General features: G+C 38.8%; 1 protein-coding gene across 1 annotated transcript in view; it reads left to right on the top strand.

Annotated features, from left to right (window-relative positions):
* LOC119723854 (DNA polymerase alpha catalytic subunit-like) overlaps positions 1–26,423 on the top strand; it is a 47,267-nt gene that overhangs the window by 10,658 nt on the left and 10,186 nt on the right. The window contains exons 11-32 of the mRNA XM_038194730.1: positions 7,251–7,363; positions 7,888–8,001; positions 8,819–8,893; positions 9,244–9,382; positions 9,977–10,131; positions 10,538–10,622; positions 10,946–11,007; positions 11,135–11,224; positions 12,056–12,172; positions 13,398–13,588; positions 15,223–15,352; positions 15,644–15,766; positions 16,277–16,379; positions 17,011–17,126; positions 18,919–19,065; positions 20,058–20,180; positions 22,122–22,154; positions 22,458–22,550; positions 23,516–23,604; positions 23,868–23,984; positions 24,393–24,525; positions 25,472–25,603. Coding sequence (XP_038050658.1) covers positions 7,251–7,363; positions 7,888–8,001; positions 8,819–8,893; positions 9,244–9,382; positions 9,977–10,131; positions 10,538–10,622; positions 10,946–11,007; positions 11,135–11,224; positions 12,056–12,172; positions 13,398–13,588; positions 15,223–15,352; positions 15,644–15,766; positions 16,277–16,379; positions 17,011–17,126; positions 18,919–19,065; positions 20,058–20,180; positions 22,122–22,154; positions 22,458–22,550; positions 23,516–23,604; positions 23,868–23,984; positions 24,393–24,525; positions 25,472–25,603 — 2,480 coding nt within the window. The remainder of the gene's footprint in view (positions 1–7,250; positions 7,364–7,887; positions 8,002–8,818; positions 8,894–9,243; positions 9,383–9,976; positions 10,132–10,537; positions 10,623–10,945; positions 11,008–11,134; positions 11,225–12,055; positions 12,173–13,397; positions 13,589–15,222; positions 15,353–15,643; positions 15,767–16,276; positions 16,380–17,010; positions 17,127–18,918; positions 19,066–20,057; positions 20,181–22,121; positions 22,155–22,457; positions 22,551–23,515; positions 23,605–23,867; positions 23,985–24,392; positions 24,526–25,471; positions 25,604–26,423) is intronic.

Here is a 26,423-nt window from a genome sequence, read left to right as displayed (position 1 = left end):
TGGTTGACTACGCTAGTCGACTATTTGGAACCAGCCTACTGGGGTTGGTTGCTTCGCTGGTAACCAATAGCCGCGCGCATTCATAACGCTAGCAGAGAGCCAGGATCCAGAAGTTTTGCGATGACATTTTGACCAGCATTTGACTAGAGACGTTCGCACGTTGCTATCAGTGCGCAGGCGTAAGGTACGTCACAAATCGACCACTAGTCGACTAATGGTCCTTGCCCGAACTGGGCCATACATGCAGTCTTAAAGTGTGGGCAACTCGAGGTAATTGCCTCATGATCATGATGCAAACCAGATCACAAGTATTTGAATTTTCTAGTTGAAGATTGGGTGCTGTCATTGATTGGGCTATATTGCCCTAAACAACATGTCCCTGAAAGAACCACATGTGAAAGATCTTGAACAACGCAGATCACCGACACCATTAGCCATAGTTTCACCTGCAATGTTGGATACACATCAGCTATCTAATCCAATAAACCCGAGGTACTCTTGTGTCACGCTGCGCATCACGATGCCTGCCGAACAATATGATACGTAGACATCCTGCTCAAACTCAGCAACATTCAACAGATGCGAAAGTACAATCATTTTTGCTGAGGGTATTACAATCTACATATGTATCAGGTCAACTACATGAAGGCCCGGAAGCCTACATGTTTAAACCTTCTAGCCACCATAGGATCCAAAAGTGACACTGTTCTGTTGGATTATGCTGCTCCCGTTTACTGGTCATTAGTGCCCAATCCAACCATTTCCCTCAGCTGCTGTACCTTGTTGCGTTACCAGAGTTGTGGTTAGTTTCCTTGGAAAAAAGTGATGTAAGAGGTGACTGAGAGATTCCCTGCGAGATATCAAGGATTAAAAGGCGGCTAGATGTTAAATAAAAAAACTTGAAATGGTCAATGCAGTGAAGTCAAGGCAAGGAGGAAGTACATTGTTCACTTACATTGTTTCCACAAACAGAACCTGGTCAACCTGCCAGTGATGATGAGTTGTCAGTAGAATCAATGCCATGCGATGTCCAACTCACTGCCAGTGGATTGGAACTGAACAGACCTACAGATACATCACCCACCTCATCCAAACAACATTCACCATCATCCCTGAACAGTTTGTCTGCCAGTCAGAAATCCCACCATGCAAAGAATGAACCAAGGATTCTCTCAGGTTTTAAGGAGCAGAAACCTCTGGATTTAGATCAGATTTTTAAAGGTATGAAACAGATCATCGTTGATAACATCCAAGAGATGCAGAACCAGACGAGAAGAAATGATGCTGCACAAAGGGCATTTATGGAAGAGATGAGGAGTGAAATGACAAGCATAAGACAGAGGCAAGACTCTATCTTGGATGGCCAGAAAGCACTCCTTGACAGCATCCGACAGCTGCAACCTGGATCAAGGTTTGCAAGTCCTGTTTCAATGTCAGCAGATTGCCCTACCGGTATTTCTAATCTGGCATCAGCACTGAAAACAGGGCAAGTCTCTCAGCAAGTAACTCTCAGGTTCAACACCCTCCCAGCAGCAACTGTACAGAGTACATTGTCCAAACCATCCGAATCCATACACAGCATTGGCTCTGCACCTACAGTCAACTCCCAAATGCCTCTCCTGGCCACGAAAGCAGTTGGAGGCAATTCCAAAAATTTGTCTCTCAAATCTGATTATGGTTATGATCTCAAACCATCTTCTACACCAGTTCCAGTTGATCTAAATAAATCAGAGTGCCAGAATGAGTCGCCATCCAAAGAATCTGTAAACCAGTTAACATCAATACCTTTCACGGACAGCAATGATTTTCCATCTGCTTCATCGCTAATTCCACCACCATCCACAGCAATTCCGCCACCATCCACAGCAATCAGTCAAACTGGAAATGTGTCAGGAAGCTCATCTGTACCATTGGAGTTAACCCCTGTCTGTGTCCTAGCTGCCCAACGTGGGATGTTTCTCCTTGGTGGAGTTGAGGGGATGGTGCGTAGTATTAGTAAATATGAGGACCACCTGTGGAGTTCCTGGCTGAGGAGTGGTGATGACACAGCTAAAGCATGTCGGTCGCTTTGTGCAACTTTACTTAAAAGTGAATTCTCTAAGCACGAGCTAGCCACAAGAAATCTTACCGGAAGGAGTAAAGACCCCTTAATGCAAAACATCGATTTCCCTAAGCTCGATGAGGTCATACTCCGGGCCATTTTTTCTCAGGCCAAGCTGCAGTTTCCTGGTTTCAAGGACTCTTATGAGGACTCCAGCTGTGCCACAGTCCAATTGCTCAATAACATATGCAGGCGTGTACGAGCCAACGAAAGAAAATAGACACTTAACAGCCTATGCAATGTAATTTTTTAATGTAAACCTGGAAGATGAGCCATTTTCAACGGTATTTTGGTGCATTCAGGGGTCAAATTTCATGAAAAGTCCACTGGACCACTGGGCCAGTTCCTCTTAAATTTACTGAACCGGAACACAGTTTACAAGACCAAGGCACAAAGAAAGGGAAATTTTGCGGAAAAAAAGATACCAGGCACATAATTGCCAAACATGCTCGGATGGTTAGAAAATCTTTTATATTGCCAATTTTTGTGTGTCCTGACATAACTATTCAATCATGTGTATTTCTGGACTGAATTATTTTCATTTGCACCACGAAAGCTATTGAAAGTGATCCCCAAAAGTGATCAAATCTTGCCTAAATCAATGTAAAAATATATTTAAGGTTGATTATTCTTAAAAATACTGGAGAATTTAAGTTGTTCACATGCACAACGTTACTAGTCATGATAGACTTTCACTCGGAGGTGGGGGGGGGGGGGGTAATATACTGAGTATACAGTGTTTATACGGCGTTGAAGGGCAAACCCTAATATTGAATTTACATCGCCTCAACGCAAATTCCATCTTATGAATAGTTTCATTGCGGTACCCGTTATTACATCAGATTCGAACTAGCCAACCGATTCTGCAAGCTCGGTGGGCGAGTGGTAAGACATCTGCAGTGCACTAGAAAGCAGGAGGTTGTGGGTTCAAGTCCTACCCGAGTGATGTACATTTGTATTCTCACTTTCTCCCAGGGGGTAACACTGAGTGTACAGTGTTTATATGTCAGTGAAGGGCAAAAACTAATATTGAATTTACTTCACCCCGATGCAAATTCCATCTTATGAATAATTAAATTCCAATAATGATATAATTTGAGGCTTCTTGTTTATATGCCAAAAGGCTTTAAGTGTACATACCCAGGGTACGGTACAGGGGTTATATTCAGTTTTAGGCAGTTTATTATTTATAGTCAGCCTGTTCGCTGGTTACTCAGATGACAGTGGGCTTGCCCATTGTGTCTAAGCAAAAAGAGATGCATTAACACAAGAGGTCTTTAAAAACGTGATCACATCTCTGTTGAAAAACATCCTGGTGCAATAGACTTGTTACATGCCTGTATATATTTCTGTGTACTATTTTAAAATGATGACAATTTTTCAATTCTAGGCATTGTGCATGGACTGCCTTAGTTAACCTGTACATATTTTGTACATGATAGAACAAATTACACTCTGATTGAAACAAAAATGCCTGAACTGCATGCAAACTTGCTGGGTTTTTTTCTTCAAAATTTGTTACTTTTCCCCCCACAGCTTGGGCTAATGGGAAAGTACTTGTACGTGTAAGCAACAGTTTCAGTACAGATAATGGAAATTGGATAACGGAAAACTACTGATATTACAGTAAAGTTGTTTTTCTCAATAACGGTCTTGCACATCTTCGCATTACAAAGGCACAGTGCATGTGATAAAGAGTGCCTCGTATGAAAGAGTATTTCATGTTGCGCAGGAAAGCTCAAAGAAATCATAGTTTTCACTGGTGATTTAATTCAGTTCTTGTTTTGACATAAAGGTACAATTTAAAAAATATTAATAATAATGGTTTTGCCACTGTGATATGGGACACTTGTTTTCTTCTTAACGACGCATGTGATTATATTAGTTTGCTGTGGCTGTCATCATAGTGCTCATGTATTGAAAGCCTTCGCAAATGCAACAATTATTAATAAATACCTTCGAGAGTTGATGGTTTCTGATTGGTTGAGACTCGATCACGTGGGGGTGTATTAACGGTGATATAAAGACCGGCTTCAAAGAACAAGCGAAAAAATGGCCCCTGAACCAGCATTGATCCAGCCCCATGGAAGGCAATGATTGGCCAAATTTACAACAGTCATACGGCAGCTTGTAACAATACAGCACTGCACATGCGCTCAACCACCTTCGCGTGAGACTGACGCGCGCGTACGCAACACAGTTTCTATGGGTGCGCGCGCGTACCGTAAGGAAGTTTTAAAACGACATCGTACAGTACAGCAGTGCAGTATACTGAGGATGTTTACGACGAAAGCGTAGATCTACGATTTATTTTCTTTAAACACTTTGCCCATCGACATATTTACCTTTCCTAAACCAAGCATCTTTGTAATTCTGGACACAAGGAATGTGTAAACGAAATTTCAGCTTCCTCCATCAGGTAAAAATATGAAAACATTGTTGTAATTTGTTTCGCTACGGCAGCAGAAGTCCAAACCCTGGACGTCGTACGCGTACGCAATGAAGACGTTGTCCAGCGCAGCCTGGGCCCGGCTGTGGTGTATATAACAACGCTTATTGAAGAGACAGGGTACCACTCATAAGTTAAAATATGGCCCATGAACATGAACACAAAAAAGTCTGGAAATATCGCCAAAAGAAAGTCACAAAATTGGAGCATTTTAACTGTTTATTTCGTTAAAAAGGTCCATTAAAAAGGTCCATTAACAGCGGTCACTCCCAAACCCGGTCATTATCACGCAGCGAAGACCGGCTCCTCACACTGTTATTCCCTTAGTAATTGTGACTGGCTGTTTTTTTGGGGGGGGGTGGTCGGTTTTAATAATATATGTATTTAGCAAATAAATGTGTATCTAGCTACATGTAAACTGTCCATCAAGTTGTTGTGATCAGTATTTTCTGGTTGGAGATTGGTGTGTATGCATGTACTCCGAACTAAAGTCTTTGTTCAGCTATTCTTCTAGGCCTATGATTGCCAAAGCAACCATCTTGATTATCTGTACTCCAAAAACATTCACACCTTTACAAAGGACACTTTGTAAAAACATTACAGAATAGTAAAATGACAAATTGAATGAAATGGTTGTCCTGACATAAAAGCATTCAATAAAATGTGATAAATGTCATCTAGTTCACTTTTTAAGTTCCACTGTAAGATCTATAATAAACAGATAATACATGTACATGAAGTTAAGAACTTCCTTCTTGTAAATGTCTGGGTGATGAATAAGACAACCAAAAACACTGGAATTAGATGGCGAATTATGTCCAATCCTGAAGATCTAGATTCTGCAGATGACATCGCCTGTCGACAAACTACTCACAAATGCAAAGGAAAAACAAACAAATTGTCCGACATGGCAAAAAAAGTTGTATTAAATAAAGATCAACCAAAAGAAGTCAAAGATCTTGAGAATGAATAGTAAAAAGATGGATGCTATGCAGCTTGACGAAAATGACCCAGAGGAGGTAGACAAATTTGCCTACATGTACCTTGTGCAATTGTAAACAAAGAAGGCGGCTTGGGGAGAGATATGAAGCCAGAATTGTCTTCACAAAATTGAACAGTCTTGAGATCCAAACAATTTGGAAGAAACACTACATGTAAGTCAAATTATACAAGGCATTAGTCAGACCAGTACTGCTCTGTGCTTGCGAAACATGAAAAATGAACAAAGCTGACGAAAATAGGCTAGACTCATTCATTATCAATGCCTAAAGAGGGCCCTTCAATTGGTATAGAAGAACTTAACCTCACTCAAGGGAAATACATCAGGAAGTCCAACACAGACGATGGAACCGGATTTGGCGTGTTTTAAGGAAAGAACGTGACCACCCTTGTATGACTGCCCTAACTTGGCAACCAAATGGAAGGTGCAAAGTAGGAATACCGAAAACAACTTGGAGAAGGAAAGTAGAAAAGGAAAGAAAGTTTGCAGGATGGAGGACGTGGAAGGAAGCTAGGGGATGCACACGGGATAGACACAAATGGAAGCAGAGCGTGATGGCCTTATGTGCCACAGGGCACAAAACAGACAGGATAGGATAGGAACCAAAATTAACACTATACATGTACATGTAATCCTATCAGGACTGGAGCTTGAGCTTGGATATTGAAATACACACCAGCCATTGATTTGGTAATTGGGACCTTCTTAAAATAATCATAGTTGGGAAGAAATTGGGAAGATCATTTGGTAGTATGATTGAAGTACTGCACCTCCAAATTTTGCAGATTTGGTTGTCCCTGCAGGGTCCAATTTCAAAACGCTGCTTAACAGAAGAAAAGTTGTGCTAACTATAGCAGAAAATGTTGCTTACCTCTAGCAATACTTCATGGTGTGGATGTGCTAACGGCTGCGCACATAGAGAGATTTCTATTATTAAGTCACTAATTTAAGCAACTTTTCCACTGAGGTAAGTATGCCTTTTCCTGTGCTAACTGCTTATGATCTTCATGAAATGGACAGAGGCTCAGTTAGCAGAAAATCATGTGCTTTGCAATGCTATGAAATTTGGCCCTTGTTTTTCTTACCTTTTGATATGGAATGGAAAGTAGCTAGGAGAACAAATGTGTCCTTGTGCAAAAAAAAAGTCAATGCAAAAGAAGAGGAAGACTTTGAAAATCAACTGAAAAGAGATTGCCAGCAGAATAAAAAAGAAGAAATATAATCCTGAGAAACTAGAATATACATGTAACAGGATGGCCAACTGATCCGAGTTATTGGGACCTGATTTCCCTTGTGTGCATTATCTGTGGTGCTAGTCTATTGTTCATAGCTCGATGGCTTTATTCAGTTCTGGCGGTATTTACATGTAATACAAGACACACAATGTCTGTCATGTTAGGTCTTAAAACTGTAATTGTGAGATAGCTGGAATATATGTGGATGTCTCTTACTCAAATCCTTTGAAAATGACAAGAACACTCTAAACTACAGATTTAAGTGGTAGAAACGTTACAATATTTATTTATTTTCAAAAATTCATGTTTAACTAGGACATCATCAAAATGACTATAAAACATGTTTATTTATTTTTTACAACTGGCATAAATCTGTGTGACCCATTGAAATGATTACACTCCCTCACCACTGAACTTGGTGTTAAAGTATTTGATGCAATTTTGACATGTATTTTCTTATTTCAGGTACCGTGTATTTGTTTGGTCGAGTGTGGATTGAGTCTGCAAAGACACACGTCAGCTGCTGCCTGTCTGTCAAGAACATTGAGAGAGTTATATACCTGTTGCCAAGGGAAAGGGTGAGTTTATAACATTTGGCTGAGTAAAAGCCGTAACTCAAACAGCGGTCGGAAACTCTCATTGATATTTTTAAAAATATACATTTTGAGACGGTAATAAAGTTCCCTTTATTGCCAAATGCCTTCATATCTATGTTGTCCAGCTTTTATATTCTATTTGACACTATTGTTTCATTTACTGTTCTTTACTAGTTTACTAGAGAGTATATTGAAAATATACATAACACTGAGCATAGTGAAATATTTTTAAGTAGTATATTCTAAATGTCCATGCTGAGAAATATTTCTGAACTAAAGGAAAACAATGTTGTAATAAATCTAGTATTCTTGTCTTCTTTTACAGGATTCACAGATAGCTTTTTGGACAATTATATTACAATTGTTACTATTTTTCAGAAATCCATATTTCTTTTAATTGTTGGGAATAGATGGATGAATTTGAAAAGTTGACAGGCCTGCAAAAGGATCTGAACAGTTGTCATGGTGCCCGGTGTTATTTTCACATTTTTGCTTAATGTTTTCAGAGGATTAACAGCAAGACTGGACAGGATACTGGGGAAGAAGTCAGCATGGTGGACATATATCAGGAGTTTGACAAGCTGGCTAACCATTACAAGATCATGAAGTATAGGTCCAAGGTAACGTCAACACTGTTGTCCTTATGGTTACATTTTGATCATTTTTTTTTTGGGGGGGGGAAGGCGGCTTCCCCATTTTGGTTTCTATTTTATTAAAAATATCTCTCTGTCCAGGAGAAGTTTTTAGGGGTGATAGATAGATCTGTTCATGTAATTTAGGGATGCTGTGTAATGTGTGTATGTCCAATGTATGCCACTCTTGATTTTCAAGAAGGCAGGGAGGGGTGTGGAAATGGGTGAGGGGTTTGTATAACTAACAAAGAAGTCGCTCCAACCACTCAGGAACTGAAAAAGTTCAGCTCCATCCTACACCTTGTAAGTGCCGCTTGTGTGCGTCATAACATGACAGACTGTCCACAACGGTCAGTCCTCATCGGTCTTGGTTTGAACTGCTTTGTTCTCTTCTACAAAACGAGAATCAAGCAATGAAGTTGTTATTGAAGTTATTGTTTGGACCACACCAAGAGACTAATTGGAATTATGTTAAATTTGTCATTACTCTTGTTTTGTTCTTGTTATGCTTTATGTTTACAGTTCAAAAAAGTTCTTTTAATTTCATTTACTTCAGATTGAACCACTCCCCCCCCCCCCCTTCGCTTAAAATTGCCCATTGCTCGTTCCCTCAAGAATGTATGCCCTGCCCTTTTACGTTAATTTAAATCGGCAAAATATTTCTCATTTTTTCTTGGTTGGCAGTATTCATTAACTTTGAGGTACATTGTATCTCTTTGCACACCCATTGTACTTCGACAAGTAGTAAAAATTTTAGATATTACAAACTGTTCTTCAATGTATGTATAATTATTTGACATTTTAGAAAGTCACCAAGCAGTACTGTTTTGAGAAGGATGGTATTCCCTCTGAGTCGGAGTATCAAGAAGTCAGATATGGGGTATGTACATAAATATAGATGATCCAGTTAAACATTCAGTGCACTGCCCAATTTCTCTCAGTTTTAGGCAGTAAATTTAGTGATTGACTGGACCGCTCCTGAGGTATGGTCACTAAACAGATAACAAAGAAACCATATTAAATTACTTTTTGCCAATTTCAAACTTCAATAATTCCATCTCGTACTACATTCAAATGTCCATTTGATTTTGAATTGAATACAGTCTGTATTAAGGATATTATTAAGTCAATGCCATTTTATGCACGATATCGCCCTTGGTACATTTAAGACACCTGTGTTCGTAGACAAAATGAATTGATTTGCGTTTTATTTACCTGTCATTTTTGTAGGCTGAGTTCCCCCAGCTTCCGATTAATGTGGAAGGAGAGACCTTCAGTTGTGCATTTGGCACTAACACCTCCAGCTTGGAACATTTACTAATGGAGAGGAAGATGAGGGGTCCATGTTGGCTTGACATCAAGATGCCACGTAAGCCAGGCAGCACTTAGCCTTATGACTTAGGGCCCAACTGAAAAATGGTTTTCAACAACTCATTTTCTTAAGAGAAATGTCTTGATTTTGCAGCTAGTTTTACAATGACATGTCCTGGCCTGGGATTTTGTTGACTTTTTATCCAGCATGCAACTTGTCTTCCGATGAGAAAAATTTGTTCTTGTCTGCTTTTCATGTATGGCATTAAAAATTGAAAAGCACTACAGATCTTGTAAAGTTTGGAATTTCCTCTTTTGTTGTGATTTCCAAGTTGCAAGCCTGGTTATATGTGACCCTTCAATAGAACATCAATGTAATAAAAGGCACTTCAATACAGACATCAAGTAATGATAGTTTTAACATGTTTAAAATACATGAATGCTGTAATATGATACGTACAAGAAATGGTGACAGTTAACAAATATTTTTCTTTGCATTTCTAATGTCTAAATCATGGCTTTGCTGCCGCATTTATGAATACATTTCCAGGTCAGTCTAACCAAAAATGTATATTCCTCGTCTGTGCCAGAAATCAATCAAATTAGAAATTTTCATGATAAGTAAAATGTAATTTTTAAAAATTCATTTCAGAGGTTCCATCGCAGCAAGTCAGTTGGTGTAAGATTGAAGTTTTCATCAATAAACAGGAAAACATCACCGTTGTCAAGGATTTGCCCCCACCCCCACTGGTTGTCATGACGATTAGCTTGCGGACCTTGCTGAATCAGACAACCCATCAGAATGAGGTTAGACTATGAAACAACTCTTCATAAAAATCTATGTTTAATGTCTATGTGTGGATTATTCAACGATTTAAAACGTGGAAATATTTCATTATACCAATTGAAAAGTTGAACAAAGAAATGACTGGAGCGGGGCTTGAAGCAGCGATCTTCGGATTATCGTTATAATTTACCTAGTCAGTTTCCCTCTGTGGTCTATTTGAAATTTAATACTATACAATATGAAACATGGTAACAAAAGTGTCAAATAAAAAAAATTAGTATCTTCTCAATAATTTTGGTGTGAGATTGCCACACTTTCCTCCATCTCTCTTCGTGTGAATATGAATCTATTCCGTCAAAAGTAATTCTTCGTTGGATCTAAAGTCACAGTAGAATTGAATAATTTGAAAACATTTGCGCTTTACAGGTCATAGCAGTTGCTGCCCTTGTTCATCACAAATTCCCAATGGATAAAGCCCCACCCAGGCCCCCATTCCAACAGCATCTATGTGGTAAGTTTCCTCATCTCATTTCTTTCCTTAATGGATCAATAGGTAGTCTTCATGTGTGCTCCTAAAATTTACTGTAAACATGACACAAGGAAAATTGAGATAAAAAAATCCAATGAACAAACTCAAATTTTATTGACAACTGTCATTTTTGTTGAGATCATTTTGTCAATGTCTGAGTCCTCTTTTATTTGCAAATTTACTGCTTGTTTTCGATGAGTCATTTTACAGTGACCACTGTCATGTTCGCTATTGATTGAAAACGAGAGGAATTTTTAGACAAGTCTTTATTTTATTCTGATATATTTATTTGTTTCACATTACAGCTATTTCCAAACCAAGTGACTGTATATTTCCCTTTGACCTGAAGGACACAATTAAGAAGCAGGTTTGTACGAGATTTCCTTCAGTTTTCCCTGATAACTTGAACTTCATCGCTACAAAACTTAACTCTGCCGACTTTTTAATTTAGGTGATATTAACCTTAGCAGGCATTTTGTGTTTTTTGTCCCTAGAACTCCAAGGTGGAAATCATGCCAACGGAGCGTGCTTTATTGGGGTACTTTCTCGCAAAGATTCACAAAATTGACCCGGATGTCATTGTGGTGAGTCAAAAACAATTTTTTCCCTGAGCTTACAATGCTTTGAGATGTATAAGCTGTGTTTTAGATTTTGATTTTGATCTATCAATGCAACTATTTCTACAAATGTTTCATGATCAAAGATTTTAATGACTTCTTTTAATTTTGCTTTTTGCTGAACACATTCTCTTATAATAGAATATTAAATCAACCCACTTAAATAAGGATGTGACGTTTACATGTTTAAATGAAAACAATTCTATATCCATTTACAAATTTTCAAAACGTTAAATGAAACCCAAATTATAAAAAAAAGGAACCTACTTTCACGTGATCATCCTTTGAGTTAAACATGCCTAGCACAAATACTTAACAGTGTTTTCAAACCAATTTAATTTACAAAACCCCAGTGCTTGATTTACATTCAGAGTACACATAGTTTTTACTGTTTCAATGACTGTTCGCTATTTATTATGTCAACCATTGTTGATCATGTTAATCACGCCGGTCTGCAGACATATTGGACAGGTATTGGCCTTTGTGAATTAGCTAAAAGCTTCAACATTTGAACAGTATTTAAAATATTTGCAAAAGTAAATGCAAAGTCACATCCTTACACATAAATCCCCATCTTAGTTTTGATGAGCTTGCTTTTAACATGAAAGATAGATAGTTTATTTTATTATTCAGGCATGCAACTGTTCCTAGGATCCACTTATTTCCTCGTTTTTTACTTCTCATGAATGCAATTACAAATTGAAAAATACTGTACAAAGTCTTGTGTGGTTTGGAACTTCCTCGTTTTTTCTAAATTCCCTGTTGCATACCTGAATATTGTCTGTTTTTTTATTTCAGGGGCATGATATCTTTGGGTTTGACTTGGATGTCCTGCTACATAGAATCAATGCTAACAAGGTTCCTCATTGGTCTCGTATTGGACGGCTCAAGAGAACAAACATGCCCAAATTAACAGTAAGTATACTTCTCTTGTGAATGAATAATCTGTATAAATCGATAAAACACACAAAACAAGTTAGTTTACATTTGGACATTGTACAAATGTTTGGCGTTTTTATTAATTCTCTAAAAAGACTCTACAACCCTAGATCAATTACCAAAATCACACTCTGACAAAGAACAATTGTGAATTAAAAAGTTTGCAGTTTGATTATCATTTTGAATTCTGGATTTATTTGTGAATTCAGAAGCTTGTGCATAGGTCTGTTCATTTCCGAATCCTTTAATATTCAATTATTCTTGCTTGCATGAGATGGAGCATTCTAAATGCACTGGTCAAGTTTAACATGCACCAGCTTATACAAAATGGCCATTGATCAGGATTTGCCAGTGCCTGCTCTTGTCGAAAATCAAAAAAGAAGTTATGAAAATACTATAAAGAAGAAGTAGCGGAGTGGCTGGTATTTGATCGAGTTTACCGAATTATTTACCAGATATTCCTCATGGAAGCTCTCTAATCATGTGCGCATGTGGCCTTCAACAAAAGTGTGGCATTTGATAAACAATAAAACCACACAACTTATTTGATTCAAAAACATCGTGGACATTTTTAATAATCTCAAAACTTCTCACATGTTTTGGAATATTTGAATCAGAAAAAAAATTATCGGGGTATTGGGTTGATGATCAAACATTGTGTACATTCAGCACAGCCCTACTCCTTTACATTTTGAATTCAAAATCACATTTGAATTCACTGTGTTGATGTTGGAGTGGCTTTCATGGTTAATATCAGCATTGGATGTCACTTTGCTCTAGACTGTGTTCCATTACATCACCTTCGACTAATGGACATAATCATTTTTACATTGTTCCACCATTGCAAATGTACACAGCCATTTATAGGCAGCCAAGTTAGGCAATCCAACAGCACTCGTAGTTATAAGTTACTTTAAAATATTGACCCCTTGAACAGCCATGCAACTTTTCCTCGGATCAGCTGATTTCCTCTTTGGGTAACTGTAATATGTCAATTGTAATGTGGCATCTGGGAACTGCTAATCACAAATTCTATTTTCACTAAAGTGTAACTGTTAGAGAACCCACCCATTTGCTCAAGTATTTTGGTAAGAAAATTGATTTGCATTTGTCTTTATGAAAACTACAAGAACATGAATCGGTCACCATACTGAGGTTGCAACACCCATCATTACTCTTGTATAATGCTGGTTTGTCTCAGGGTGGATATGGTGGAAAGGGCAGCACCTTCTCAGAGAAGAATGCTACATGTGGACGCATGGTCAGTGACATCAAGATCTCAGCCAAGGAACTGATCCGATGCAAAAGCTATGATCTCTCAGAGCTCACCAAGCAGATTCTGAAGAAAGATAGACAACAGATACCATATGAAGAATTCAGGAACATGTACAGGTATGGTTTGATTTCATCCAAAATAAAGAGTTGTCTTTGTTATTTATGATGAGGGACTAAAAGTATGGCTTGGCACTAGCACTCAAATTCTGTGCCATTTTTGTAAGCACAGAATCCTTTGTAACAGGATTTATGGATTCACACACACAGTGCTTGCCATTACAGCAGAACTGTCTGCTAAAGTTAGCAGCAATTTTGGCAGAGACATGGCCAATTTCACGTCTCTGCTAACCACAGAACTCCGTGCTTACGATCACCATTTTTGTGCTAACCGCGCTAGCCAAAAAATTCTGTGCTAGCCCTGTAAGCACAGAAGCCTTAATTACAGGATGTACGCATGTGCAGAAGCCAAAATTCCTTGTTGACCCGTGAAATACGATTACCATAAGCACGGAATTTTCTGCTACAGTAAGCAGGGATTTTTCGCTAACCGCAAACAGAGCCATGCAATTGGGCCCTGGTCTTTGCTGAACCATTAAGGTCTAATGCAAATGCGAAGTAAATTTGACGTCGGAGTTCAAATGTGTTTAACTTTTGCGAATTCGCGCACTAATGTGGTGACATCACGCTAGGCTTTTAATGACTAAGGAGAAAATGTCTATCGTCAGTTAAATAATTGTCAAGACCAAGAAAAGGTTATTATTTTTAAAAAATAATTGTGTCATGATGACTAATGCAATTTATGGCAAACCATTTTCATCTTTTTCATTTTCAGTCTTTTTCCATTTCTTGAGACCACATGCTAACTTCAGAGCAGTATATGCATGAATTCTAACACACTTTAGAAGCATCCATATACTCACTTAAGTAACGTGGCGAGCATGAAAAGGCTTATTAGTCTAGCACAGTTTGTCTGGTAACTGTTTACCTGCACCGTGAAATAAGGTTCAGATCTTTTTGCTACTTTTTGTTGTCTGATGATGACCATTCTAAAGATGTGAAAGACTGGCTTTTAAATGAGGATCATGATGAGAATAAGGATCAGTCCTTCTGTTTTGAGGCGTGCAATCACACCCCCACGCCATCACACGCCTAAAAGCTTCCCAAGAAGTGCGAATAATCGCACGCCTGAATCCCTCAATACCGCACACCTCAGCATACATTTACAGCATAATTTTACTTCATAATTTGTGAAAAATAAAGTACGTCAGTGAAGAGAAAATGGCTTTATTGTAAACCAAGATGAATATTATGAAATATATCCCAGCTTGGACCATAGAATCACACACCTAGAAAAATCACTCGCCTAGAAAATCACACGCCTAAAAAAGTCACACGCCTAAAAAAAATCCAATTGTGCTTTTTTCCACACATCTGTGATTTTCAAATCAGAAGGACTGAGGATGGACATGTTCAACTTCCTGTTCACAAAATACTGTTTTTTTAAGTGAAAAATGGATTGTATGCATCAAATGAGATTAAGAAAACGATATGTGATTTTGAACAATTGATTACGTGACAAATCTTTGTCTCCAATGAGAATACTCTCTCTTTAAAGTTATGCCATTGAACCTGTGCGATTGGCTCTCATCTAGTATTAAAAATGGTTAAAGTTTTGTAAGGTGATTGTAATGTTAGGAGTTGAGCAGTGCTGTATATTCATTGCAACCGCTGTTCCTCTGTCTTGTTTCTAGCACATCTCGCCACATGATGTATTTCATTGAGAACACCTGGATGGACGCATCACACATCCTTGACATCATGTGTGAGTTGAATGTGATACCTCTAGCGCTGCAAATCACCAACATCTGTGGTAATGTCATGGTAAGTCAAAAGTCACTTGAACTGATACCAAATTGGAAAAAAATATCTGAACTATGAAGATTTTATTTCATGAGTGCCAAAGCAAAGAATGAGGAGTTCCTTCCACTTAAAAATAATTCAGATGCTTGAAGTTAAGATTCGGAACTGATTGTTAGTGTTTACCCTAACCCCCTAAGGGCTCTTTGGGGGTCAAGTACCAAATACCACAGATTACTACATGCTGGTTCATAATCTGCTGTATGGTGTCAAATTAAAATGCTATACCACTGCGGTGTGTGCTTCCATTACTAGTCTCGTACTCTGATGGGGGGACGATCTGAGAGAAATGAGTTCCTGCTACTTCATGCCTTCTATGAGAAGAACTTTATCTGTCCAGACAAGGAATATAAGAAGAAAGCTGCTCCTGTGACTGTTGTAAGTAAACAAGAGAGAAGAAAACCCACGTTTCTGTGAATTTGAAAATAATAAAAACAGGCTTGTGTTCATTAAGGAGCACCCAACCTCAAGCAGGTGTATCAAAATGTATCATGTAGAGACAGAAGCATAAGCAACTGAGCCGGAATGAGTTGTCTGTTTTGTGGCATGAAATTTAACCTGGATACAAGATGGTTGTGCATTTTGTTTTTGATTCCCAAGTAGGATGGCATCACAAAGCAGTGACAGGATATCCAGCTTCAGACAGAGCGACGTCAAATAACCACAATGCTAACGTCGTCTTAGCGAAATGAAGCCTGACGGGTTCATCCATGCACATATTTATGGGAATCTAAAAAGAACAATTTCTGCTCCAAGTTGGCATTTGCACAGTTGGATGTCATTTTTAAAATGACACAGCATTACAAGCAAATAAATTAACATTTAGGCAGCTCTTGGTGTGTTGCATAGCATTTACTGTCTTAATATTGAAATATTTGTTTTATACAGCACGATGATGAAGGCAATGAGGACGTAGAGAAGCCAGCCAGTTCATCCAAGGCACGTCGCAAACCAGCCTATGCAGGAGGCTTGGTACTGGAACCAAAACGAGGTTTGTTATCAAATATGTCATGATATGTACAGTGACATATTGTCACATCAAGAGTTCTGGTCAGTCAGTCCTGAAGATGCACAGATTGTTACCACCAAAATATCAATTTTTTGTTGAAGAGGGAATATTGACTGAAATGGAAACTGAGGTCTTGAATACTATAAGTTAGCCAATGAGTACATGTGCAACGTAGAATAATGTAGTGCGTGTGTCCCATATGGACTACAGGCATAGCGGCACACGGAGCACTAACGCACTACATTTTCCATGCTGCACAAATGAAAATCTATCTCCATGTAAACTTGATGCACAGTAAAGATGTAACGCATATATGCTGTAGCAATGTTGTAACTGTTATCCCATTACACATTGGTGCAGTACTTAGAAAAACGTGTGCATATAATAGATTAGTATGTGATACATACCATGCAATACGAACTGTGCAGTACGGGATAATACCAAACGGTTGTAATACCAAGGATTCAAGCTTGCTTGAAGAGAAGATTCAGAGTTTTACCAACTCAGCTTTTCATCCATATTTGGGAGAGCTCCCAAATGTCTACACAACACAATTGACATCGGTGGTAAGACCAGATATCAACTTGACCATTCCTATGTCTTTACCCACCAGGGTTCTACGACAAGTACATTCTACTTCTGGACTTCAACAGCCTTTATCCATCCATCATACAAGAGTATAACATCTGCTTTACTACAATCAGCCGCACACCAAGACCAGAGGAAACGGTAGGCATCTACATTTGACCTGAAGAAAAAGGGGAGGGGGGAATTGTAAAAAGCTTAACCTCAGCAATGCTACACGCTGGTTATATCAACCTGATTATGTCTGTTACATTGTCCACCTCGGTGAACATCAATTTTTCTAACAGTTCACTACATCAGGGACTCGCACTGGACAACTTCTTGCTATACTTTGGAGCTAATCTATTTATTGCTACATTCTCATACTCTGGAGCTATACAAAATGTTGTGCACTCTCTGGTGCCTCAGTTAAGATTAACAACTTCAATTTCCTTCCTTACTTTTTATATGTCCCTAAGGCCAAAAAAAAAAAGTCTCCGGTTTCTGGTATGGAGCTTGCCCAAAAAGTGGTGGGGCGACGCGGCTTTTTTTTTTTTTTTTACCCGACTTTTTTGCTTCAAATGTCGGCTGATGACTGCAAATGGTGGCCGACTAAACTTAGTGCAAAATGTACGGGAGTCCAGAGAGTCCACATAAAGCTTATTCTCGATCATACCCCCATCTAAAAACACGTTAAAATTGTGCTGCAGCAGAATTTCAGTAGAACCAGTGAGTTTGGCGGTTTTGAGACATCATCTTTTATTGAAAACAAAACTTTTTCATTTTGCCGACGCGCATGGCTACGGCGACGCGCGCGCATACCAGAAACCGGAGACTTTTTTTTTTTGGCCTAAACCATTGTTAGATGTCAGCCCCACTCTCAGTGGTGGTGTGACCACATCTTCTCCTTGAAGAAGTTTTCCAACTCTTCTTGAGGGTAAAACCACATCCTTTCCTGGGATATTTACTGGGTTCTCTACCACCCACCTTATTCTTCCAAGAATCCCAACACTGGCCAAAGTGGCCTTGCTATGGGTTATCGACCTACAGGTTGATATGTACTTACATCACAATGTCCATCTTATGAATAGCCTAATTATTATTGTGTGGAGTACCACTAGTTTTAATTAAATTGAATTTAATTGAATCGTTGAATATTATAATTCAGAATTTTGAAATGAAATGCTGATAAATTTGAAGAGGAAAAACAAAATAGTTAACATACAGACTTGTATGTGTGAAGTTTTGTCCATTGTTATCACCGCAGTTATTGCTTTATTATTACCGAAAATCTTCCTCTTAATACCATGGTGTCAATGAATATGCAAGTATTCATTCATATGGAAAAATGAATATTTGAAAATTGAATTATTGAACCCTACCTCTATCAACATGACGCAGGTGATTGTGGGGTTGCTTGAAAATCATCTGAGTTTGCCATCATTAACCTGGGTAATGATGAATATTAAATTAAGTGTTAAAAATAATGATAAAGGCGGAAAATTAGATAGCTAAAGGTTCAGGTAAAGATGATAGTACAATGAGATGGTCCTTGTGAACTACATCATGGAATGATTTAAACATCAGATTAGTGGTCTTTCTGAGGAGCAGTATGTCCTTGAGCAGGAGTTTTTACCACAGTTGCGTCTCATTTTCTATAAATGGGTAACCTAGAGAGATGCTTGGTGATTGACCTTTATCAGTAGAATGCATCATCATGGCTGCAATTATTTGGAACTGAATATTTCAAGGATTTGCAAATGAAAGAAATTTCATGCCAATTGAAGGAATGGTAATTACACAAGAATTAAGCACTTATAAAACAGATTGATCTTAGGCATTCAGCAGCCATTTTTTAAATTAAAAATCGTCTGTTGACTGTACATCGTTCTGTATTCCACAATAACTTGACAGCTATGTTTTAAGTGCCTTATTTGTATGTGTATATTTGTTGTAGGTGGATGATGATTGGTTGCCGGAGGTGCCAGATCGTTCCTTAGAGATAGGAATCCTACCAACAGAGATACGAAAGCTTGTAGAGAGACGTAAACAAGTCAAGCAACTCATGAAGCAACCAGACCTTAATGCCGATCTCAAACTCCAGGTACCAACAAAATAACATGTGTATCTGACATTGTCTCAACGGAAAATTTGTTTATTATATGGGTCATGCTATAAATTCTGTGTCCACATTTTCTTTCCTGTACCTGTTACATCTATGATGTTATAATTCTGATGCACTCCTTAATGCAGTCGTCCTCCAAATAGTAAACTAACTACCTAACAAATAATAAAATATATATAAAGCCATTCTTAATGATATTTGGACGGTAAACTACAAACCAAGGAACTGGTAACAGAGACAGAAAAATGTCACACTTTGGATCCTAAATTAAAAAATATGAACCATATTGCGGTAATGCATAACAGACCACATATTTGACTTGTAAACCTTATGTATATTGGCAGTGCTGTATGTCGTGGCTAATGCAGCACACACACATCATGCTGCACATTTAAGTGACAACAATGAATTTTCATGGAACCTTAAAATTCACACAGAATAGCATGCAATGGCAGAAATTTAATATCTCATCTATAATAAGTTCTTTGTTGCAATAGGATATGACGTGTAGAGTAGGTGCTATTTGAAATGGTACGCGTACGGGATACGTATGCGGCTCGGTAAAACCAGCTGGTTATATCACCATTTCGTATGATATAACCCAGATATATATATCTTAACATTTTGATGTGAAATGCACATTAACCATAATGTGCCAGCTGAAATCATCATGCAAAATTATTATTTACGCGTACCATTTCTAATGGTCCCTGATATCTCAAATGCTTCTTCAAACTCATCGTGTGACACTTTAGACCAGAGAAATTACACTGGTCTCCTAAAAAAAGACAAACAAGTTTGAATGGCAAACCTAGGATGGTGTGTGAATGACTAATATCTAGTTCATTCAATGAATTTCAAGTATTTTTCATTAGACAGCAACTTTGTTGTCTCTGAACTATGTGATTTGGATTTTATAGTCAACAAGTATTTCCTTTTAATAGCTTGTCATTGTTTTTTTTCCCCCTTAGTATGATATTCGTCAGAAGGCTCTGAAGCTTACAGCCAACAGTATGTACGGATGTCTGGGTTTCTCCCATTCTAGATTCTATGCCAAGCCGCTAGCAGCACTGGTTACAGGCAAGGGGCGAGAGGTAAGGTGGAGACCCTCACTCAGGTCAGACTATGAATTTGGATGAGCACAGATATTTGATTGAAGAAGGATTTTTTAAATCTCTTGATTATATTTTAACAAATAGGCTGTGTTACCTGTGTGGAATTGTAATATCAGAACTTCCAGGCCAGTGCAACTTGTATGGCAGGGATGAGATTTGTCACAATTTTTCCTGATTTCAGCATTTTTTGACAAGATTTTCTTTCTGATTTCAGGATTTAAAAAAATCCATTTGGTATTTTTACCTATAAAAGGTTACATAGAACAAAAGACAGAGGTACGTATTTTAAGGGATGATTTCAGCAAATACAAAGACCCTAGGTTGCTGTGGAGCCCTCAGCAACCCTCAAACCCTGTGCTGATTATTTCATGGATTGTTCATTTCCCCTCCAATCTCACTTTTGATATAGGCTTGAGAAATGTACCTGAACAAGCTCAGGCAGCCTGTAAGGAAATATGACATATTTGATAAAAAGCTTAAGTGGTAATTCTTGCTACTAGTTTTTTGTATCATGTTAAAACGGCAATTTTTTTTTACTTCGTATTCATTCCCAAGAGGAGACAAATCAGTATGTCTTGTCCTTTCCAAGAAAAACAAAACAAAACCACATCCATCGTTCTGCTTCCGATTACATGCCTTTCAAAAATAGGGTCGGTTGGTCGGAATTTCTTTTTTTTTGCCAATATTTTTAATGCAGATTGAATGGGGTATTCAATTATATGCGAAGTTTTAGCCTGAACTATTTCCATTGCACTACGAAAGCTATACACTAAATGGGCACAAAAAGTGAATAAAACCTACCTTAATTATTGTCAATATATTTACGTTCGATAATTCTTAAAAAAAAATAATGGAAAATTCAGGCCGTTCGCATCATATGCACAACGCTAGTCAAGACGGAAAGCTGGCCAAAACTCCGAAGTGTGTGATGCACTGTGCATGTGTGGCCCGCGGCCGACAGACCTCGTTTTACGGTCGAAAATTTTGGGAAACACGCTGCATGTATCGCTCCAAATACGAGTAGTGCGATCTCAAAATGAACTCTGGAACACGAAAAATACATACACAGACAAGGTAGATCAATTCTGTGAATTAACTTGCAAAAATGTTCTTTCTCCATCGGTGTTTTCTTGGCATTTTTACGATGTCGAATCCGACAGTGCACGTGCCTAATGCATAGCCATGCTAGCGCTAGCGATCGCATAGCCATGACAGACTGGTTACCGCACTTTCATCATGTCTTCTAAATTGGCCCCTGCGCGGCGCGGCGGGAACCAGTCGTCACTGCATTGAGCAAGGTTTACGCACGTGATTATTGTCACCGTGACTATATTCAATAATTGTTTTTTTATTTTGTTGGAATTGCCGCTAAAAAATTTTAGGGTCGCAGCCTAAAAAATAGGGTTGGTCGGGTAACCGGAAGCAGAAGTATTATTTTTTTTGGCCTAAGGATCTGTGAAGGTAAACTACCTCACAATACTAGCAAGAATCCTTGCGAGTGAATCCTTTTTGGAGAAGACAATGAAAGCAATGCCAATTTTAGATGTGAGAAAAACTCACAGAAATTGTTTTATGAATAACCGAAACAAGTAGGAACTGACAAATCCTATCAGATGGGATTTGAATCAAGGTCACTAGTGTTGGATGCTGAGTGGGGAAAGTATGAAACCGAATGATGATAAGCCATACATTGAAGCCTTTAATATCTACTCTAAAGGGAATCAGAATCCCTAACCATTGGAACACAGTGCAAAACCTGTTCAAACCGTCTATCCACCAGTGGTCAGAAAGAATAATTTTAAACATCAGATGCTCTGTAATTGTTTTGTTTTTGCATATTTATTTTCGTAAGAAGTGTTTGATTCTGATGAGCCAAATGGTTAATAAAAGTTCAACTCGTGAATTTGTGTCTCTTTTCAGATTCTAATGAACACCAAGGAGCTTGTTCAAAAGGTAGGATTTTCTGCTCAAACAAAGCGATTCTTCTTCCTGTTGTACAGAATACTAAAATACAACTGGAGTAGCAGCCATTGCATGACTTAGAAAGCCAATTTGTTAACCTTCAAGGTATCTGCGAGTATATTTAATTACATGTAACATTCGTAGTTGCAAGATTTCTCCAGTTGTTCACTTTTGCATCTGTTTGTATTGTCATATCAAATAGAACATTCTCATCAAAATTGGTTGTTTTTTTTTTCATTTTTTGTAGCTGATATTTTTTTCTTCAAGAATGTTTTGTTTCTTGGTTATTTTCAGATGAATTTGGATGTGATATATGGAGACACAGATTCCATCATGATAAACACAAACACCAACGACTTGGATCAGGTCATGAAAGTCGGCAACAAGGTAAATGCTGCACTGGACCAGACAAACTTGAGACAATTGGGGTACCAGTGAACATCTTCCTCCGGCCAATGTGCACAAGTCCTGGGGTCTGTGACAATTTACCCCGCTGATGTTATTTTGCTAGCAGTGCATGTTCGGTGCATTCTGGAAGCTCGTGAGGAAACAAATTTCAGATATTTTGGACTTGAACCCAGTACATACTACTTACTAGTGCAGGTGTCTTAACTCTTTCGCTACGGCGAGCCGCTGACAGCGGCACACACAAATTGTACAGGTCGTACGGCAAGCCGCTGGCAGCAGCTCGTTGACGTCGCTGTGAATAAACAGGGTATCCCCATGACGTGTGCCTTATCTACATAATTGATATCGTATAACCTCTGACCCTAGTTTGAGCCCGTCTGGCCGGGGTGTGCTGCAGGTTATTGTGAGCAGTTTGTTTACGGAGATACATTTAAAGATGGCGGCGCCCACATCGATTTATTACGTCCAAACGGGACAAAATAGGTAAATTAAATTCCGTAGCGAAAGAGTTAAGCCCTTGATCACAACTAGTAAGTAGGAGGTTGTGGGCTGGTGTCCCACCCACCTAGGTAATATTTTGAAGCTTTTCAGACTAGATGTTGGAAAACATTAATCATACAGTGCTGTTGGTGAAGGACTAGCTCTGGTTTCAAACTAAACATCATTTTAACGCAAAAGAATTGCATGAGAGGCCTGCTTTTTTTCATAGTCAAACAATCAAATTTCTTGTAAAATATTTTTATGTCAAACAGTCAAATGTCAAGATCACTGTAGTCAGAAATAGGTTAAAGTCTTTGCCTTTCCCTGAAGAATCAAGTGGTTTTGACATTTGCTTTAAATTTTCAGCCACTCTTTACAGCAGTGTAATTCTTTATAAATAGGAAACACTGTTATTTCACACCAATACTTAACTGCTGTACTTTTGGTTGTCCTTTTGTCTGAAGGTCAAGAATGAAGTGAACAAGCTGTATCGTCTGTTAGAGATTGACATAGATGGCGTCTTCCAGTCAATGCTGCTACTCAAAAAGAAGAAGTAAGTTTTCCAGTTTTTCAAGTTTCCCCACTGTGTGTGGTGGACAAAATCATGGTGTTGCTCTTTGAAATCCAAAAGGAATGTTATTCGTTTTTCAGATGTCTTTTCTGATTCCAATTCTAAGAATATTCACAACATCCTGGTTGAACTGGCGCATTAAACTTCAATGCGCCCGAGCTCACACAGCCACGCAGATTTTTTTGCGTAACAATGCTTAGGACCAATCAGTAATGTGCCTTACTCTTCCTTTGCTTTTTGTTCAGGTATGCAGCGCTTTCCGTGGAACGTCATTCTGATGGAACGATAACAACCAGTCAGGAATTGAAGGGACTTGATATCGTACGCAGAGACTGGTGTGATCTGGCCAAGGAGGCTGGAAAGTAAGAAAGTTTCTCTTCTGAATATTACAATGAGTAACCTGCTTAACATCACAATAAAAAAATTGAATCCTTCTGAAAACGTGGAATGTGTTCTATGGTGTACAAAACAGCAGCATGTGGAGTCCCTCTAGATTGTTTCGATGTATTCAGGCCATTGGGTTTTTTCCTACAGTAAGCCATTGGTTAACTAAAGACTGATTCGTGACATACCTTCTCCCTGTACCTTGACAAACATGATCATCAAACCATTGGGCCCTAAATCGAAGTACTGTAAGCAGCAACCAGCACTGACAGCCGGGCTTGAAATGATCCACATGTATCTCACAGCAATGACTAATGGAATCTGTGCACAAGTTCACACTCACTGAAGTATGTTTCAATAAAAAGGGAGCATTCTTTTCTTTTCAGCTATGTGATTGGTCAGATCCTGTCAGCTGACCTGAGAGAGACCATTGTTGAGAACATCCATTCCAAATTGATAGAAATCGGGGAAAAAGTTGCCAAGAATGAGGTGCCTCTCAAGATGTATGAAATCAATAAGGTTAGTAAAGCTTGCGTGCCCTCCTGAACAAAACAACAATCTTACAGTGAGGTTGGGCTGGGGAACCCGATGGGTTGGGCTGGTATAGGTTAGGTTAGGTATTATTATTATTATTTTATATTTTTATTGTTAATCTCAATACCAAGGACATCCAGTGTAGGATTTGGCTAAACTGGAATGGGATGGGCGTCGTTAGGTTGGGTTGATCGATAAGAATATCAGGATAAATTGGGTGTGGGATAGGGATTTGGTTTATGTTGGGCAATAGATAGGGTAGGGTTGGGTTTGGCTGCGGTTTGGCTGGGATGAGTTTATATTTGAGTGTAGGTTTGGCTGGGGTTGGGCTGAATTGGGCCAAGGTGGATGTGGTTGGGTTTGGGTGGGGTGGGGTCTATTGTGTTCCCTGTGGTTCTGTTTGATGTTCATTTGGGTTGAGTTATGTTGGGTTCAGGTTAGCTTTAGATTTGTGTTTTGTTTGGCTAGAGTTGGGTTGGGTTGGATCAGGTTACTTGTGGTTAGATTGGATTGGTTTACAAATAGTTTAGTTTGGGGTTTGATTTGATCTGGTTAGGTTAGGTTTAGTTGGGTCATGCATTTTTTGTAGTAAAAAGCCATATCCTCTGCAAGTGATCCCCGTGTGCTATTTCCAAGGTTTGCACCACGACTAATGTTGCTAGCATCATAACTTTGGGTGTGATCACTGGCTACATACGGGTTTATGGCTAGCACCCTTGAACAATGACATTGACAAATTGGGAAACTGCCAACATAGGGCTGGATAGCTTGGTTGGTGGAGCACTGGTACAGTAATCTTTAGGTCACAGGTTCAAATGCTATTCAGTTAATTTCTTTGTTCGACTTTATGATTAAAACTAATGCACCTGGTCAGTTTCTGTTCAATTTAGACTAGCTCCCTAATCTCGTTTTGTTCCCCATTCAATCACAGAGCCTGACAAAAGCACCACATGATTACCCAGATAAGAAGAGCTTACCTCACGTCCACGTAGCTCTCTGGCTGAATAGCCAGGGAGGTAAGAAGGTTGGAGCAGGGGATACCATCTCCTATGTAGTGTGTGAGGTAAGTAGATATCACATGGAATGTGGGTAGAAACTGCTGGAGCCAGGATGTCAAGGTGCTTGTGTCCTTGAGCTAGACACTTTACTTCATGAATATTCACATACAGGCAGGCAACTATTACTCAGATCCGTTGATTTCCTCGTTGTATTTCTCAGGAATGCCATTACAAATTGAGAAACACTGTAGAGTCCTGTGTGGTTTGGAATGTCCTCATGTTTTCTAAATTCCAAGTTGCATGCCTGCACATATTTACAAAGATTTTCAGTTGCTGTGTGCCGTCAAAGCTCTGTAATGTTGCAGGTTTTTTAGTCATGAAATCTGTGATACAAGTACAGTCGGCTCCCGTTATAGCGAAAACATCTAGAACGAAATTCCGGTTATTACAAACAAATGTCTTCGGTCCCGACAAAATTGTGCACATGTCTATGGGGAAAATTTCGCTTAAGACAAAAACGGACAGTACGAAATTCCTGTTACAGCGAAAGGTTTTGGCGAACCGGTTGCGTAAAAATGCATTGTTAGCAACCCATTTATAACGAAAGATAATCCTGGCTCACGGCTTTTTCGTTCAATTTGAAAGCAGTATTAGTCATCAGTAGGTGTCTTTGTGTGAGTAGTTTCATGTTGCTGACGTAGATGCATTCAGATGGAGGTGCTAATCCGTGCCGGCACACGGTAATTAATCTCGCGCTGCGGTTAGGCCTGTCATCATAGTATTCAATGACGTGTGCCAGTCACCCACACCACTTGCACATCCCCATTGTGCCAAGACGTACTTCGACCTTTGTGAATGGGCTTTCCCAATTTGTACCTAAAATTG

This window comes from Patiria miniata, unplaced genomic scaffold (assembly GCF_015706575.1).
Source record: "Patiria miniata isolate m_02_andy unplaced genomic scaffold, ASM1570657v1 HiC_scaffold_17, whole genome shotgun sequence".
NCBI classification, from domain to species: domain Eukaryota; kingdom Metazoa; phylum Echinodermata; class Asteroidea; order Valvatida; family Asterinidae; genus Patiria; species Patiria miniata.
Note: the sequence above shows the minus strand (reverse complement) of the source record. Positions and strands in the feature narration are given on the sequence as shown.